Source organism: Anser cygnoides, unplaced genomic scaffold (genome assembly GCF_040182565.1).
Source record: "Anser cygnoides isolate HZ-2024a breed goose unplaced genomic scaffold, Taihu_goose_T2T_genome scaffold_55_1, whole genome shotgun sequence".
Taxonomy (NCBI): Eukaryota; Metazoa; Chordata; class Aves; order Anseriformes; family Anatidae; genus Anser; species Anser cygnoides.
Genome location: NW_027103077.1, coordinates 34230 through 54175, shown reverse-complemented (window position 1 = coordinate 54175; position 19946 = coordinate 34230). Strand labels below are relative to the sequence as shown.

The 19946-nt window shown below is 44.7% G+C and overlaps 1 protein-coding gene across 2 annotated transcripts in view; it reads right to left on the bottom strand.

Moving 5' to 3' along the window:
* The window catches only part of LOC136789553 (zinc finger SWIM domain-containing protein 6-like), a 93973-nt gene that overhangs the window by 62694 nt on the left and 11333 nt on the right, over positions 1–19946 (bottom strand). For both annotated transcript variants that reach the window (XM_066989603.1, XM_066989602.1), the window contains exons 3-4: positions 5955–6103; positions 5284–5434 (exon numbers count right to left, since the gene is read on the bottom strand). In XM_066989603.1, coding sequence (XP_066845704.1) covers positions 5284–5434; positions 5955–6103 — 300 coding nt within the window. The remainder of the gene's footprint in view (positions 1–5283; positions 5435–5954; positions 6104–19946) is intronic.

Below are 19946 nucleotides of genomic sequence, written 5' to 3'. Positions count from 1 at the left end.
TGGAATTTAACTACCAAGACATCATTTATACAGCAACAACGTGCAGAATTCCAGATCACCTCTAAACTCTGAAAAGTACATTAACATATTACTGTGGCAAATTGGAAGTGTTCACCAGTGCATCACTGAAGTCACATATACATTCTTCTAGCATGAGAAGTATATGAGCAAGGCTCACAGCTTCAGCTTGTAATCTTGATACTTCCAATACTGCACCTTTAGAGTTCTGTAAGTAACATTTAGCTCAACCCATTCTTTGACATACAATAGGGGAATCAGATGAGCAGAATTATTATATTCTTCCTCCTGATCTTGATCTAAAGACTTAAAAAAAAAAAAGCCGTAACTAGCTAGTTAACTTGAGACCATTTGAACTGTAAATTGCTTACTGAATTAGGACTTTATATTAGAAAATTGCCAGGCTTACACTTAGATGTGAAGTATTTTTATTTATTTTATTATTTTTTAAATCAGCATCTTTGAACACTCAAACCCAGTCTGACTTCTACTGAAGTCAACACAATTTACTTCAGTAGAAACGGATCAGAGACCAGTGTGTCCTTGCAGTACCCTTGCCAAATTGCCTTGCAATTTGTCCTGGTCTCAGCTAGGATAGAGTTAATTTTCCTCCTAGTAGCTGGTAGGGTGCTATGTTTTGGATTTAGGATGAGAATAATGTTGGTCACACTCATGTTTCAATTGTTGCAGAGCAGTGCTTACACTAAGCCAAGGACTTTTCAGCTTCTCGCTCTGTCCTGCCAGCGGGCAGGCTAGGGGTGCAGCAGGAGCTGGGAGGGGACAGACCCAGGACAGCTGACCCAAACTGGCCAAAGGGGTATTCCATACCATCTGACGTCATGCTAAACAATATATAGGGGTGGCTGGCCGGGGTGGGGGGCTGGCTGCTCAGGGATAGGCTGGGCATCGGTCAGCGGGTGGTGAGCAATTGCATTGTGCATCACTTGTTTCATACACATTATTATTATTAATACTATTATCATTATTATTATTATTTTCCTTTCTTTTCTGTCTTAATAAACTGTCTCTATCTCAACCCACAGGCTTTCATTTCTTTCTAATTCTCTCCCCCATCCCAGAGAGGGAGGGGGGGGGGGTGAGCGAACGGCTGTGTGGTGTTTAGCTGCCGGCCGGGTTAAACCACAACAGCCCTTTTGGCGCCCAACATGGGGCTCGAGGGGTTGAGATAACAACAGATCTGACCAGAGTGTGTTAAACTAAAATTGGTATAAGTATTAGACCTGCTTAATAGTTGCTAGTCACAATGTTGATTCCTTTGATCTCAAGTCTGCTGTGCCTGTTTTCCAAATTGAGTTATATAGCACATTACTTACTATATGTGCTCCCTGTCGCGCTGTTTATCCTTTCTGGGGGCTGGTTTAAGGTTATTATTTTACCGTACAGTGTAACACTGGCTTATGATATGATAAAATTGCTGGTCATGAGACTAACCAGGTATTTGTACTCAGCACTGCCGTCGACTCCATAATTTGGAAACCATATCTCATAACCAACCCTTCTGACAGGCCCAGCGGTTGTTCCAAACCCTGTGACGGGCCCTGCAGCTGTTCCAGCACCTGTGATGGGCCCGGCAGCTGTTCAAAGCCCTATGAGGGGCCCTGCGGCTGGGTCGGGGAAACAGAGTGTAGCAGTGCAAGTTGCCCCTGTAAGCAAGATGAAACAATGGATGAGAAAGTCAGGTTGTTTAGAACGCAGAGGAGCTCCTACTCGGACTGGGGAGGAAGACAACGACGAGATAGGCTACTCCGCAGTGGCTGGGCCATCACACGAACAGGAAGATGAAGAGGAACATATCATAAAAGCATCAATAACTACCCGAGGCCTATCCCAGCATGAGCTACGAGATATGCGAAAGGATTTCGGTCATTGTCCAGGTGAGCACCTTGTCACCTGGTTGCTCTGGTGCTGGGACACTGGAGCCAATAGTCTGGAATTAGAGGGCAGGGAAGCCTGGCGGCTGGGATCCCTTGCTAGGGACACAAGCATTGACAAAGCCGTTGGAAAATGAGCACAAATCTTCACCCTCTGGAGGCATCTCCCGTCAGGTGTGAAGGAAAGGTATTCCTTCGAGCAAGATGCTGCATGTCAACTAGGCAAATGGACCACCATGGAGAGGGGAATCCAATACCTGAGGGAATTACCTGTATGGGAGGTGATTTATGGGGACCTAGACAAGGACCAGCTATCCACAGATCAAGATGAAGTCAAGTGTACACCACCCATGTGGTGGAAGTTTGTACGGAGCGCACCATCATCATATGCCAGCTCACTGGCGGTAATGATCTGGAAAGACCATGAGGAACCCATGGTGGATGAATTGGCTAAACAACTCCGGTGGTACCAAGAAAGTCTCTCCCCTTCCCTACAGGCCTGCGTCTTGGCTGTGGAGAAACTTTCTCAAGATTTCCACCAACTAAAAGAAAATACTTTGGAGAAACTTTCTGAAGTTTCCAACCAACTCAGAGAGAATTTATCTTCTTCCCCACCTGTACAATCCAGTGTCTCAGCTATCAGGGGCAAGCATCCTTCTGTTCAAGGAAGAAGATATCGTGGGTACACAGGTACTACCCATGCCACCCTGTGGTTTTACCTACGTGACCATGGAGAGGACATGAGAAAATGGGATGGAAAATCTACCTCGACCCTAGAGGCATGGATACTTGAGATGCAAGAAAAAGCAATCACAAAAGAGGGCTTTCTCTGAGAAACTTGCTGCTCCTATTTCCAGCAGGCAGTCCCCCAGACACAGTAATGAATATTATGACCAGGATCAGAGGAGCCCTGCCTCCAGCCAGGGGAGGAAAGGGACAGTTGGGTTTATTGGACTGTGTGGATTCAATGGCCTGGCATGTCAGACCCAAGGCTTTAGTAGACACAGGTGCACAGTGTACTGTAATACCATCAAGCTTATAAAGGGCCAGAACCCATCCGTATTTTTGGATGGACAGGGGGATCTCAGCAGTTAACTGCATTGGAGGCTGAAGTGAGTCTAACTGGGAAGGAGTGGCAAAAGCACCATATTGTGACTGGCCCGGATGCTCCATGCATCCTTGGCATAGACTATCTTAGAAGAGGATATTTCAAGGACCCAAAAGGGTACCGGTGGGCTTTTGGCATAGCTGCCTTGAGTACAGAGAAGATTAAGCAGCTGTCTACCTTGCCCGGTCTCTCGGAGGACCCTTCTGTTGTGGGGTTGCTGAGGGTCTAAGAACAGCAGGTGGCAATTGCTACCCCAACTGTGCACCGGCGGCAATATCGCACCAACCGAGACTCCCTGATTCCCATCCATAAGCTGGTTCGTCAACTGGAGAGCCAAGGAGTGATCAGCAAGACTCATTCACCTTTTAATAGTCCCATATGGCCAGTGCGAAAGTCTAGTGCTTTGGTGAACAATTGCTGAACAATTAATATGGGCATTGGCCAGGGTGGGGGGACGGGCTGTTCGGGGATAGGCTGAGCATCGTTCAGCGGGTGGGGAGCAATTGCACTGTGCATCACTTGTTTGTACACATTATTATTAGTAGTACTATTATCATTAGTATTATTATTTTCCCTTCTTTTCTGTCCTAATAAACTGTCTTTATCTCTACTCACAGGCTTTCATTTCTTTCTAATTCTCTCCCCCCATCCCACAGAGGGAGTAGGGAGGGTGAGCAAACGGCTGTGTGGTGATTAGCTGCCGGCCAGGTAAAACCACAACAGAGGTCTGTAATCTCAACTAGACAGACTTTAGCTTAATGCTTCATTTAGTGTGAACATAATTTATGCTAACATTATATCTAGTCTTAGCCCCACTAGACATTGTACAATCGATCATGGTCATCTTTAACCTTTACAAGTGCAAAGTTCAAAAGTTTTGCTTTCGACTTTTCCTTTCTAAAGGAAGGAATTATTTTTGCGTTGATTTAATTTCATTTATCTTAATTTTGCACCTTTAAAATGTATCAAGACCATTATGAGTTTTGGCTCTGTTCTCCACAATGTTTATATATTGTTTTTATATATATAAATATGTAAATTATAAATAAATAAATATATATAAATGTTTTTATATATATAAATACATATATACATGCATCTTCCATGCCACATAAATCAGGAATAGACATGTTGGCCAGAACACATCTCAGGGCAAGCTCCTCTAAGTGTAGACTTGAAGTGTCTTTCCAGATTGAATGAAAGCGCAGGTAACTAATAGAAGTTCTATGAACAACAAGGCAATTTCATCTAGACTGTGTGTCTTCAACTTGCTCTGAGAAAGCCTCCAAGACAGCATCCAAAACCTTACTACAGCTAAGATATGCCACATTAATCCCTTCAATGCACACACTCAGTTAATTATCTTTTAGAGAAACAAATTAGATTTACCATGTATTTTAAGTATTTCAGGTTGTCTTTTATCACTATCTTCTACATGATTATACACTAACTGGCTAGTAGTTTGTTCCGGTACCTTACACTCTATGAAAGCAATGCTGGTGGTTACTTTATTAATATAATTGGTCCCATTCACTTACCGTCCTTTAAAATGTTGGTGACGTTTACCTTCAAGTTATTTTTGTTTTGTCTTCCTATCACAAATTCGTATACATTTCGAGAACTTCTGAAGCAGTTAAAAACAGTTCAAAACTGTGCCATTGAGTTTTGGAACACTTTAGAGAAAGTGCCCTCAGACTTCACCAGTTTAAATATTCCTTGCCCATTTCAGCCTGCATTCCTCCCTATGTTGTACAAGTCATTTAACTGGTCACAACTGATCTTTCCTGTAGAGCAGTGTTAATTGTTTTAGCCCTCTGTTATTTGATCTCCTTCCCTATGTAATGGACCTTTGCTTTCCCTTGTTGAAATCTTCTCATACTCTTAATGAATCTCCTCTTTTTGCCTTCTATTTCCCTCTACTTGCAAAATTATTTTTACCTTAACCTTTCCAGTTTAGCACTGTGGTTTATATACTTACCCTCAGTTTTGTACATTTCCATTTTTTGTTTCATTCTTTTTAGATCCTCAGGTTACTTACAACCTGCTGCAATTGTACCTGTTTCACACCATGCTTCTGAGAGGACTGCAATTGTCTCATGGAGTAGATCAGAAATTCAATTTCATCCAACCTTAACTGAACAAACAAAACTGCAGAAGACTCTAACCTGTTTTACCTAGTACCATGATAAAGTTTCTCTCCACCCCCAAACATGCAATTGTTTCTTCATTATACACATGAAGACCTAGATGATTTTGTTCATTTACCAAGTTCATCCCAGAGCTGCCTATACTTGTCAGTCATTGCAGTTCCTTGTTGTCTCCAAAGTGACAGACGAGGGTCAGCCATGAACTGTTCTGTTATCAATGTCAACATGCGAGCTCCATTTGAATCTCTCATCTTTAGCATCTCTCGCACCTAGGAAATGAGCCTTTTAATACAAACTTGGAAAAAAAAACACACCACAGTACAAACAACATGCTGCAGTGATAAACATTCAACCTCTCTGTTAAATAAGAAATATGATTAATATATCTGAAGTGAAATTTTTAAGTAGAAAAAGTCTGCCTTCCCAATTTTAACAATGATTTTTGATTTCAGTATCACATTGGAATTCTTCAAACACACGTCCACAAGTAATCCACAGGTGTATTATGCAAGCTACTGCAAGACTATTATTTCCACAGGTTTCGCCGACATTTTGGGGTGTGCAAATCTGCAGATGTTTGAAATGTTACTTCATATCCTTAAACTGATCTCAAGATGCACCAGATTGTGGACCACTGTTGTACAATAGCTCATTATTAACTTGTCATCACATTCACAAGGCTTTGTATTGTTTTAGAACAACAGAACTTGGAGTAAGACACTAACAAGTACAGACTGGCTGGAGGAATAGGGGAGACAAAAAAGGGAAGGTTTAGAATACTCAACACACCTTTGCAAAAAGCAAATTGAGCTGCTTCCCTGATCCATGATATCCACCCTGGGAGAGGAAGAGTTTAACTTGTTCTTGGACCTGTTCCTCATCCAAATGCCAGCAGTTTTCATCATCTATACTAGCACCTGCTGTTGGGTCAGGAGCACCTGAAAACAGCAAGAAAAGAAATCATTATGTTCTACATAAAGATAAAAGGTTCATGGGTCCAAGGGAGAGGAGTACTGCAGAGGGTTATGGATTTGTGTTTTGTCCTGTTTTACACATCTTGGCTTTAATCTAAACATTCTTTAAAATAGACTTAAATTTCTCCTCAGTAGTCTTAAGCACTTAGTGGGGAAAAAATGACAGCCTACAAAATGCTATTTAAATAAAAATATTTTATAATAAAACATTAAAATAAATATGATTTTTTCCTCCCATCTCAGCAGGTATAATAGAATGCTTCTACAATGAAAATTATACATTGCATAGTACTTCTACAACTGTGATGTTAAAACCACTCTCCCCAAAACACCTGTATAATTCCTGTACCTTCTGCAATCTTGCTCAGGTTTAAGTGACTGCTGCTATTGATGAACATGAGGGAAATCATCACCTCAGTGCCTCTGAACTGTGATGGCTCTGCAAAGCTAAACAAAGAGTAAAAAAAAATCCCCAAACAAATCCAGAGTCTTAAAGCACTGAAGGCATTTCCATCATAAGTAAGAGTTACAGCTGTGTAAGACTGTGGTGCTTCTGAAGGAGCATTTTTACATAGGCAATGTAATCAGCACAGAGTCAATTCAGAGTAACTCTACCTGAATTAGCCTAGTGAAAACTAAAGTAACTGTTTTTACATCAGGAAGCACTTCAGCCACAGGTTGCTCTAACTCAAATTTTACAGTTGAGATAAGTGATTTTCTATTGGTAGCCTCCTCTGAAGGCTGACAAAATTAACTGAATTATCTCCATTAATTTTCAAGAAGATGTTAGAAATTGAATCACATTACACAATTTATCACCTTTAAATCCCAGCCTATGTTACCTCTGTAGCCAATACTAAAAGGATACTGGAGGAAAGGAAAATTGCATGAACAGATTTGAAAATGCTTCCTTTCAAAGAAGTCCTGAGAACTTGTTCAGCTACAGCTCTTCAGATGTATAGAAATTAAACATCGATTCTATTGATTTAAGCCTTCATTTCACAATTGCAGCTCTGACATGTAGGTGAAGATTTTCAATCTTTTTCAGACTTTTCAGACTTTTTTTTAAAAAGTTCAGAGGGATGTCTTGTCTACTAGTTGGCGAGAGTCCAAAAAAAATCTTCCAGCTCAGCAACTTCCTACGCTTTTTCCAACTTCAGAAACTACAACTGGGAATGCTGCACTGCTGTCCTTACACATATATATACTTAGATTAATAAGAAATTGTATCTTTGAACATGTGAAAGAACTCTCCTGCACCCACAAGAACCATAAGAGTGTCTCAGAAGACAGGAATCAAGTCCAAGACAGCACAAAAAAAAAAAAAAAAAAACACAAAAAAACCCACAAACAAACCAAACCAAACCAAAAACAACACAAAAAAACAAGGAATGGAAAAATTCCTCTTCTGTGAGTGCTTCCATCTTTACTGTGCTAGTTTTAAGGGACTTTCAACTCAATCAGGTACATGGAATACATGCTGATAACTCTTCAGTTGCAAAGAATGAGATAAAAAGGGAAATCAAGCCACATGAGAATGAGCAGTGCAGCTGTTGCGCAGACCCAGGTTTGTAGTATCACCTTGCAAATAGCTTAAGTATTTCATTGCTCTAAAACACAGAGAAAAGACCTCTAAATATGAATTATATAAAAGCACTGATATACAAAATACACTTATAGTTATCCCTCACTTCAGTGGAGATTTATCTTTAAATAATGCTCGTATGACTACTTTTAAATTGTATTAAAAAGCCCAGGATTCCTCAGCTAAGTTTCCCTATTTAGGAAAAAAAAAAAACAAAAACAAAAAACAAAAAACATTCCTTCTGGAGAACAAGTGAGGAGTGGCTGAGGGAGCTGGGGTGATTTAGCCTGGAGAAAAGGAGGCTTGGGGGAGACCTTATTGCCCTCTATAATTACCTTAAAGGAGGCTATGGCAAGGTGTAGTGGGTTTACATGGCAAGGTTTTGGTAGCAGGGGGCCATAGGGGTGGCTTCTGTGAGAAGGATCTAGAAGCTGCCCCATGTTTGGTAAGGGCCCCACTGCTGACCAGAGCTGAGCCAATAAGTGATGTTGTTTTGCGCCTCTGTGAGAGCATATTTAAGACAGGGGAAAAAAAAAAAAAAAACATGCTACGCCACACAGCAGCGTGGAGAGGAGTGAGGAACAGCTTTGCAAGCGCCAAGGTCAGTGAAGAAGGAGGGGGAGAGGTGCTCCAGGCGCCGGAGCAGAAGTCCCCTGCAGCCTGTGGTGAGGACCATGGTGAAGCAGGCTGTCCCCCTGCAGCCTATGGAGTACCACGGTGGAGAAGAGTTCCACACTGCAGCCCGTGGAGGAGACCACAGTGGAGCAGGTGGACCTGCACCGATGGAGGCTGAGGCCTGTGGAAGACCCCTGCCGGAGCAGATTCCGGGCCGGACCTGTAGCCTGTGGAGAGGAGCCCACGCAGGATCAGGTGACCTGGCAGGAGCTGCTGCCTGTGGGGGATTCAGGTTGGAGCAGTTTGCTCCTGAGGGATAGACCCCGTGGTACGGACCCGTATCTGGAGCAGTTCTTGAAGAGCTGCTGCCTGTGGGAAGCCCACGACGGATCAGTTCAGCAAGGACTGCATCCCATGGGAGGGACCCCACAGCACAGGGGATGAGAGTGACCGAGAAGGAGCGGCGGCGAAGAAGCGCTACAGACTGACCATAACCCACGTTCCCCTGCGCCGCTCGGGGGGAGGAGGTGGAAGAGGGTGGATGGGGGGGAAGGTGCTTTTGGTTTCTTTCCTTTGTTTCTCACTTATCTAGCTTGTTAGTAATAGGTAATAAATCTTACTATCTCCCTATGCTGAGTCTTTTGCCCGTCACAATAATTACTGCGTGATCTCCTCGTCCTTATCTCAACCCTTGAGCCCTTTTCATCATATTTTCTCCCCGTTCCTCTTTGAGGATGGGGAGTGAGAGAGCGGTTGTGGTGGAGCTCGGCCGCCCACCCGAGTAAAACCACCACACAAGGTGGGGATGGGTCTCTTCTCCCAAACACCAAGTGATAAAACAAGAGGAAATGGCTTTAAGCTGCACCAGGGGAGGTTTAGGTTGGATATTAGGAAGAATTTCTTCACTGAAAGGGTTGTGAAGCATTGAAACACTTAGCACCAGCTAGGGTTGTAATTCACTGATCCTCAACACCCTTGACAGCCTTCAGCAGTAGCCACAGAATAATAAGGCTTGGAGTCTGAATGGGCGTAAGTCCAACATCCTGTCCCAGCCCCGGCAGCAGCTGGGTGTCCCTCCAGTGACACTGGGGAAGCCTCAGCTCTCACTGCCCATATCACTCATTTTGGGGCCCACACATTCCATTGTCTCCACATCTCTCAACCAGGCACTTTTTCCAGGTTGTTGCATTCATTTACAATAAGGTGAATGCTCCTTGACTGAGCCTCTCTCTTCTCCCATTCACACACTCTTCACTCTTGAGTGATGGACAGGATTTCTAAACTGCAACTTTTCTTCTGAAAAGATAGGACCAGGCTATTAGAGGAGAAACAGCAACAGGATTGCAGGAGGGCATTGACTTAAGATCTGAGAAATTAAATCCTAACAGTAACTGGCAGGAAAGGTCGAGCTCTGAAGGTTCGGTACAAAGACAGTGGCTTTGCTCCAGGTCTAGCATGGCCCTGGATGGATACCACAAGGCTTTGAATGAAGGATGGCTTGGAGGCTGGCAGTCCTGAATGTCATCTCTGCAACACAATTTGGTACCAAGAGTAAATCCCTTTCCTCACTTACAAACTGGGGATAAATATTACTTATGTGCTTAAGAAGGGTGTCACGAGGATAAACTAGCTCACGTTTGAACTATGAAAGTGAGAAGCACTGTATAATTATACTAAATATTAAAACCTGTAATTAAACTGTGTCAGTTTCTAGACATATTAATCTCCCTTCCTCCAACCTCTGGCTTTATAAAATTCTGCCATGACTGGTCTTTGAAATAGGTTTTATATGATGTATTTAAAGACAGTTAAATAAAATAGAGTATTTGTACTCAGTGTATAGATACAGCCAGACATTTACTCATGCTCTTTTACTAAAATTAAAACAACCATACAACCTTAGCAATAAAAGCAGGAATACCGTGAGCAATTGTTTGTAACATTGAACACGCAAATAAAATTTGAAAACAGGGGTAACAAACTTTTATATTTATGGCCATAAAAGGCTACATGTTAAATATAATCAAGTTCCAAGTTCTAAGAATCAAAAGCTTTTAAAATTAAACACTGATGATTTACATATCAATATTAAGTGCACCTGCTTTCAAAATGAGCAACCGCATTCAAGAACTGGTGTTGTATATGGAAACGGGAGATGGTTAATGCAGTAGCCCTTGGGCCAGTTTGAGCAGGACAAGATGTAAACTCTGAAGTCGGGGAGAATGGCCCCACCTGGAGTCTCTGGCAGAAAGAGCTCAGGGAAACTCGAGGTCAACCCCCATGGTTTTGGAGTCAGGGATATAGGGGATCCGAGGCCCGTTACACTCCAACAGAAAAAGAGATATTGGCAGCATGTGAAGGGGTTCAAGCTGCTTCAGAAGTGGTTAGTACTGAAGCACAGCTCCTCCTGGCATCCCGACTCCTGGTGCTGGGCTGGATGTTCAAAGGGAGGGTTCCCCACGTGTGTCATGCAAGTGATGCTACGTGGAGGAAGTGGGTCTCACTGATTACACAGCAGGCTGGAATAGGAAACCCCAGTTGCCCAGGAATCTTGGAAGAGATCATGGAATGGCCAGCAGGCAAAGCTTTCAGAATATCACCAGAGGAGGAGGTGACACGTGCTAAAGAAGCCCCGCAATTTAATAAGGTACCATCAAATGAGAAGCAATATGCCCTGTTCACTGATGGGTCCTGTCGTATTGTGGGAAAGCATTGGAGGTGGAAGGCTGCTGTATGGAATCCTACACGACGAGCTGCAGAAACTGCTGAGGGAGAAGGTGAATCAAGCCAATTTGCAGAAGTGAAGGCCATCCAGCTGGCTTTAGATATTGCTGAACGAGAAAAGTGGCCAGTTCTCTATCTCTATACTGATTCATGGATGGTAGCAAATGCCCCGTGGGGGTGGTTACAGCAACGGAAGCAGAGCAACTGCCAGCACAGAGGGAAACCCATCTGTGCTGCTGCATTGTGGCAAGATATTGCTGCCCGGGTAGAGAACCTGGTTGTAAAGGTACGCCATGTAGATGCTCATGTGCCCAAGAATCGGGCTACTGAAGAACACCAAAACAACCAGCAGGTGGATCAGGCTGCTAAGATTGAAGTGGCTCAGGTGGACCTGGACTAGCAACATAAAGGTGAATTATTTATAGCTCACTGGGCCCATGACACCTCAGGCAATCAAGGAAAAGATGCGACAGATAGATGGGCTCGTGATCGAGGGGTGGACCTGACCATGGACACTATAGCACAGGTTATTCATGATTGTGAAACATGTGCTGCAATCAAGCAAGCCAAGCGGTTAAAACCTGTCTGGTATGGAGGACAATAGCTGGAATATAAATATGGAGAGGCCTGGCAGATTGATTACATCACACTCCCTCAAACCCGCAACGGCAAGCGCCACATACTTACAATGGTGGAAGCAACCACCGGATGGCTGGAAACATATCCTGTGCCCCATGCCACCGCCCGGAACACTATCCTGGGCCTTGAAAAGCAAGTCCTATGGCGACATGGCACCCCGGAGAGAATTGAGTCAGACAATGGGACTCATTTCCGAAACAACCTTATAGACACTTGGGCCAAAGAACATGGTATTGAGTGGGTGTATCACATCCCCTATCATGCACCAGCCTCCGGGAAAGTGGAGCAATACAATGGAACGTTAAAGACTACGCTGAAAGCAATGGGTGCTGGGACATTCAAACATTGGGATACACATTTGGCAAAGGCCACCTGGTTAGTCAGCACTAGGGGATCTGTTACATATTGTAGAAGGGGACAAAGTCCCTGTACTGCACGTAAAAAACATGCTGGGGAAGACAATCTGGGCTATTTCTGCCTCAGGAAAAAGCAAACCCATCTGTGGGATTGCTTTTGGTCAAGGACCTGGGTGTACTTGGTGTGTAATGCGGATGGATGGGGAAGTCCAATGATTACCTCAAGGGGACTGAATGTTGGGTGAGAATAGCTCATGATTTGAATTGTATAAATATTAAGTGCACCTGCTTTCAAAATGAGCAACCGCATTCAAGAACTGGTGTTGTATATGGAAAACAACCTCAAAATCTGTCCTGGTTTCAGTTAGGACAAAGTTAATTTTCCTCCTAGTAGCTGGTAGGGTGCTGTTTTGGATTAGGATGAGAAGAGCGCTGATAACATGCTGATGTTTTAATTGTTGCAGAGCAGTGCTTAGACCAGGCCAAGGACTTTTCAGCTTCTCGCTCTGTCCTGCCAGCGAGCAGACTAGGGGTGCAGCAGGAGCTGGGAGGGGACAGACCCAGGACAGCTGACCCAAACTGGCCAAAGGGGTATTCCATACCATCTGACGTCATGCTGAACAATATATAGGGGTGGCTGGCCGGGGTGGGGGGGCCGGCTGCTCGGGGATAGGCTGGGCATCGGTCAGCGGGTGGTGAGCAATTGCATTGTGCATCACTTGTTTCATACACATTATTAGTAGTAGTACTATTATCGTCAGTATTATTATTATTATTTTCCTGTCTTAAGAAAGTGTCTTTATCTCAACTCACCGGCTTCACTTTCCCGTTTCTGTCCCCCATCCCAGAGAGGGAGGGGGGAGGGTGAGCAAACAGCTGTGTGGTGTTTAGCTGCCGACCACGTTAAACTACAACAGTCCTTTTGGCGCCCAACGTGGGGCCCGAAGGGTTGAGATATCAACAGATCTGACCAGAGTGTGTTAAACTAAAATTGGTATAAGTATTAGACCTGCTTGATAGTTGCTAGTCACCATGTTGATTGCCTTAATCTCAAGTCTGCTGTGCCTGTTTTCCAAATTGAGTTTTATAGCACGTTACTTACTGTATGTGCTCCCTGTCGCGCTGTTTATCCTTTCCAGGCCCTGGTTTAAGATCGTTATGGTACTGTGCAGTGTAACAATGGCTTATGATATGATGAAATGTCTGGTCATGACCCTAACCTGGTATTTGTACTCAGCACTGTCGTCGACTCTATACTTTGGAAACCATATCTATCTCGGAAACTATTAGCAATTACACTTGTTGCCTTTTTTCGTCAGGGAGACAATCTGTGGAGGGGACAGGGGAAGATATTTTTTCCTACTTGTTCACTCTCCCTTTCTCCTTCACCACCCTATTATCCTCTGAGCTAGTTAGGATAGTTCTCCAAGATGTTGAATATCCTTGGGATGTTCAGACTAGCATGGTGTTATTGTCATGTCTCCCGAATGTGCTTCAGGTTTTGTTTAAGGTTAAACAACTACTTAGGAATCTCATCCAGAAATCTGTCCTGGGGCGGGATAGTTGTGAGTGGCAGGGAGTGTGGGAGGATATGGGCAGGTTTCTAGAGCAGTGGGCACCTCCAGTGCTTTGGAAATTCACCCCTGAACAACTGCAAAATTCTGAAAAACTGGTAGAATGCTTGAAAAAAGGGTGTCATGACTCTGGCAGTTCCAAAGTGACACAAATCACTGTAGCGTGCTGGGGTCTGGCTTGTGCCTATCGAGCTGCAATTGATGCTACTATCAACCTGGTGACAGACCCTGCGGCCACTCCAAGTCCTGTGACAGGCGCAACGGCCACTCCAACCCCTACGATGGACCCTGCAGCTACTCCAGCTCCCACAGCCATTCCAGCTCCCGCAGCCGTTCCAGCTTCTGCAGCCGCTCCAGCTCCTGCAGCCGCTCCAACCCCTTTGATGGGCCCAGCATGTATTCCAACCCCTGTGGCAGGCCCTGTGGCTGGGTCAGAGAAACGAGCTGTAGCAGTGCAAGTTGCCCCTGCAGAGGGTTTTCCAACCCCTGTGGCAGGGCCTGTGCCTGGGTCAGAGAAACGAGCTGTAGCAGTGCAAGTTGCCCCTTTAGACAAGGTGAAAAAATGGTATAGAGATTCAGGTCATTTAGAACGCAGACAGTCTTCTGCTAGGTCTAGGTATAGAGAAGATGAGGCTGGGCCATCAGAGGAGCAGGAGGATGAAGATGAAGATGTTGAAAAATCAATAGTAATTACCCGAAACCTATACCAGCGTGAGCTACGAGATGTGCAAAAAGAATTTGGTCGCTGCTTAGGTGAGCAGCTTGTCACCTGGCTGCTCCGGTGCTGGGACACCGGAGCCAATTGTGTGGAATTAGAGGGCAGGGAAGCCAGGCAGCTGGGTTCACTTGCTCAAGAAGCGGGCATTGACAAAGCAATTGGAAAAGGAGCACAAATCTTCACCCTCTGGAGGCATCTCCTGTCAGGTGCGAAGGAAAGGTATCCCTTCAAGGAAGATCTTGTATGTCTACCAGGCAAGTGGACCACTATGGAGAAGGGAATCCAGTACCTGAGGGAATTAGCCGTACAGGAGGTGATTTATAGAGACCTAGAAAACGAACAAATATCCACGAATCCAGATGAAGTGAGGTGTACACGACTCATGTGGTGGAAGTTTGTACGGAGCGCACCATCATCATATGCCAGCTCATTGGCAGTAATGGCCTGAAAAGACCATGAGGAACCCACAGTGGATGGATAGGCTAAACAACTCCGGCAGTACGAAGAAAGTCTCTCCTCTTCCCTACAGGCCTCCGTCTCGGCTGTGGAGAAACTTTCTGAAGAGTTCCACCAACTTAAAGAGAATTTAATCTTCCTCCCCACCTGAACGAACCAGTGTCCACCAACTAAAAGAGAATACTTTGGAGAAACTTTCTGAAAAGGTCCACCAACTTAAAGAGAGATTATTTTCCTCCCCACTTGTACAAACCAGTGTCTCAGCTATCAGGGGTAAGCGTCCATCCATGCAAGGAAGACGATATGGTGGGTACACACCCCGTGCCACCCTGTGGTTTCACCTACGTGACCATGGAAAGGACATGAGAAAACTGCATGGAAAAATCTACCTCAGACGAAGAGGCACGGGTACGTGACCTGTAAGGAAAAACAATCAGTAAAAAGGGGGTTCTCTGAGAAGCTTGCTGCTCCAACTTCCAGCAGGCAGTCCTTTAGACACAGAAAAGAAGATTCTGACCAGGATTAAGGGGGCCCTGCTGAGAGAGGGAGTTAGGAGAATACAAAAATTTACTAACATTTTAGAAAAGAATTTACTAACGTTTTAGAAAAGGGGGGACTGAGACAATAGCAGAATTTACTAACCTTTTAGAAAAGAATTTACTAACTTTTTCGAAAAGGGGGGACTGAGACAGGGAGTTAGGGGAATCTTATCAAGTAGAGATAGAGTGCTGACAGCATGAAACTAGGATGCTACTTTGTGTCTTTACTAACTATGGTGCTTGTGCAAATTAATTAAAGCAAGAAGCCTTGGGCCCCTTACCAAGGTCAGTCTCTTAATAACAGTGTGAGCCTATCTTAAGAAACTGGTAGAAACTGGTCCTGCGGATGGACAAGATCCAAGAAGCAACTGAGTCTGCGCAGAGACAAGAGGTCAACTAGCGGTGATGAGGAAGAGTCATCAATCTTCATCCCCACGACCCCCGAAGACCACCACCAGGATACACTGCGCAAGCGTAGAAGGAAGGAGTTTATGGAAATGACTCCTTGGAACTAATTTTAATACGAAGCGGGGACAGGTTATGAATATGTATAGGCGTATTGTGAAATTTCATGCATATGTAACTCTTTGCTGCATATAACCATGGCAAGTTACTGTGTCAGGTGCGTACGATTTTGGTGGGGCTACCCCCCATGCCGCCCAGCGCTGAATAAACATACCTACTTTACAATCTTACTGACTGTGGAGTCTGTTTTCCGCACGTCAATTTGCGAGCCAGGCAGGAGACTCTCTGCTTGGCCGCGGGATCGACTGTGGAGCGGGCGCTCCTGGGCACCCCCGAGCACTTTCCTCGGAGGAGTCTCCGCTGCCAGCCGCTCACCACGGGAGCAGACAAAAACCTTCTGAATCTGCGGATAAAACGGTATGTGTTGTGGGATGGGCCTGTAAGTCGTACGCGTGGTTGGGGCAGCTGGTAAATCGCACAGAAGACGTCTGGCGTGCAGCATAGTCCCCATATGAGAGAAGGGTACCCTGCATGTTCAAAGGGGATTTGGTGACCGATAGAGTGGTTGCTAGCGACCTTGGGAGTAGATCGAGCGAACCTGAGGTTACCGCTGCATCACAGTGTTGGGAGCCAGGATGGGCCTGCTAATGACTGTATAAGAAGCAGGAGAAGGGTAAGTGGGCCTCTCGCAATTGTGACAAGGTTACTTGGGTAATGTTTGCAGCTGCTGGAGGGATATTGGCTGGAATGTTAATAACTGTAGGTCTTATTTGTAAATGTCTAGATAGCTCATGTTGAAGGCATTTGTGTGTGTGAGTTTGAGATGATACAAACAAGTTTGATTATTGTTTTAAGTTATATATTTTTGTGGTATGAACAAGAAGTGTAAGGGGCCCTTTGTGTGATTGTGTGATTGTGCTGTGTGAGTGAGACGCAGCATCGCTGCAAAGCGAGTGCCGAGTTCCAATCCGCGGTTCCGTATTCTCTGCGAGGGGAGTGGCCAGAGACGAACGAAGTGCATGAAAGATCAAAAGGGAGTTCTGTTTTATCTAAGTGTTGATTAGATAATATACAGGCTCAGTGGTGCGTCCCGTCTGTAAATATCCTGACGTGTGACAAGGGAAAGGCGGGAGCATTATTTAAGTAACGGTTTAGAAGTTTCAGTGAAAGGAGTTGTAAAATGGGAAATACTCAAGGAGGAATTTTGAAGAAGAGCCCCTTAGGCTGTGTGTTAGCTTACTGGAGGGATATCTTCGGGACTGGAGGTACAGAAAGTAAGAAAATCCTTATCAAATATTGTAATCAGTGGTGGCCACTGTATAAATTAGAGGATGGAGCTAAGTGGCCACTCAATGGGACAATAGATTATAATACTCTTTTACAGTTGTTGTTGTTCTTAAGGAGAGAAGGAAAGTGGGATGAGGTTTCATATGCGGATGTTTTTTACCCTCCGAAATCACCCGGAGTGGCAAAGGGACTGTGGAATGGCACCACCACAGGATCCCATGGTACTGGCACTCGAGTAAGAAAATAACAAAGAGCTTAGGGGTAAATTGACACGGTGTTGCTCGGCATGCAGTATTGGACAAAGGTGTACCAGAGCAGAAAAGATCTATCAAGCACCAGAGCAGGATCTAACAGATTTGTTTAAGCCTCCCCCTCGACCACAGGAACAGGGTGAGGACTCAGACAGAGCATCCACTCCCCCGGACAGTCCTGTATCTTCCAGTACCAGAAAGAAATATGCTTCCACAGCTTTACAGGCACCTCTCCGGGAGGCAGTAGGGCCTGATGGCGGGGCAGTGCTGATCAAAATACCCTTTACCACTACTGATCTGGGAGAATGGAAAAGGGTTGTGAAAGATTACAGGAATGATCCAGTAAGTGTCACCAAATATTTTCATTTCATTGTAAAGCAACATAACCCTGATTGGAAGTACATACAGTTATTGTTAGAACACCTGACTGAGACAGAGAAGCAATTGATTTTAAAAACTGCAGGAGATTTGGCTGAGGCTCATTATAAGACTACTGGAGGGGATGTTAAGGAATACTTTCCCCTCCAGGATCCAAAATGGAATGTAAATAGATCCGCAGAGATGGAAAGGTTACAGGCATATCAAGAGTGGATTTCAAAAGGAATGGAGAAGGCCATTCCTAAAACTATAAATTGGTCAGCACTATACACAATTAAACAAGGTCCCTCCAAGTCCCCATATGAATTCCTGGATCGACTGAGGGATGTGATGTGCCGTAACACACTGCTGGATCCTGGGTCCGAGGTAGGGATACAATTAGTCTCCCTGTTTTTGGGTCAGTCCACAGGGGACATTAGGCGTAAGCTCCAGAAGTTACGTCCTACAGAAGGTAGAAATATGGAAGTGTTGTTGGATGAGGCATGGAGAGTATTCAGTAACAGAGAGGAAAGATACAGACAAGGGCAAAGGAGGCTGGTGACAGTAATCAGGGAAAAGGAGGAAAGAAGGCCTAGACAAGAACAGTCCCGATTAGGCAAGGATCAATGTGCTTTGTGCAAGAAGTTTGGTCACTGGAAAAAGGAATGCCCAAGAAACAAAGAGAGGAGACGAAGCCACCAGGTGGGGAAAATAGTAGCCCACATGAAGGAAGACTGAAGGGGACCTGGGGAATCTACCCTAGCAGATCCCCTGGTTATAATGAAGCTAGGGAAGAAACAACAAGAATTAGAATTTCTGGTTGACACAGGAGCAACATATTCAGTTTTGAATCAGGCTCTGATGCCTTTGGGAAATGACTATGTTATGGTAAAAGGGGCAACTGGCCAAAGTGAAAAGGCATATTTCTGTGAACCTTTAAAGTACAAACTGGGAAAACAATGGGGCATCCACAAATTTCTATATATGCCTAACTCTCCAAAGGCTCTTCTGGGGAGAGATTTGTTGGGGCAACTGGGTGCAAAGATTACCTTTGAAGAAGGGGAAATTACCCTGAAGGTAAAAGATCGGCAGTACATTCAAATTCTGAGTCTATCCTTAACCAGTTTTCCCACCGAAGGAAAAATCAGCGAAGAGATCCTAGACCAGGTATATCCTGGGGTATGGGCCACCGATGTACCTGGAAAAGCAAAGAATGCTCCACCTGTAGAAGTTAAACTCAAGGAAGGTCGACAACCAGTAAGAGTTAAGCAATACCCCCTGAAGAAGGAAGATAGGGAAGGAATTTGGCCAGTAATAGAGAAATATTTACAATTTGGGTTATTGAAAGAATGTGAGTCCAGTTTCAGTACCCCCATATTAACCATTTGCAAACTCGATGGGTCGTATTGGGTGGTCCAGGACTTGCGAGCTGTAAAGTCCTGGTCCAGGACTTGCATGTCACTGAAGACCTTTACCCAGTAGCAGCAAATCTGTACACCTTGTTAACTGCATTAACACCTGAACTAACCTGGTTTACTGTTTTAGACTTAAAGGATGCCTTCTTTTGCCTCCCTCTCCATGAAGCCAGCCAGAAAATATTTGCATTTGAATGGGAAAACCCTAAAAGTGGGCGTAAGACTCAGTTCACTTGGACGGTGTTGCCGCAGGGATTTAAGAATAGCCCTACCATCTTTGGTAATCAACTCGCAAAAGACCTGGAATCTTGGGAGGCCCAGTCTGAAGAAGGGAAGCTATTACAATATGTGGACAGTATCCTGATTGCTACCAAGACGGAGGGTGGTTGTATGGCCTGGACGGTGAGTCTGCTAAATTTCTTGGGACTCCAAGGGTACCGAGTATCCAAGAAGAAAGCTCAGGTAATACAGCGCAAGGTGATTTATTTGGGCTATGAAATTAGTGCGGGACAGAGAACTTTGGGACAGGCCCGTAAAGAGGCAATATGTCAGACTCAGAGACCCCAGACGGTCAAAGAGTTACGGACTTTCTTGGGGATGACGGGGTGGTGTCGACTGTGGATCTATAATTATGGACTGCTTGTTAAACCACTATATGCACTAACGACCACTGATCAGAAATACCTTAAATGGGACAAGAAGACCACGCAAGCCTTTGAGTCACTGAAAAGAGCTTTAATGTCGGCCCCAGCCTTAGGGCTTCCCGACGTGAGTAAGCCATTTTTCCTTTTCTCACATGAGAAGCAGGGGATTGCCTTGGGAATAT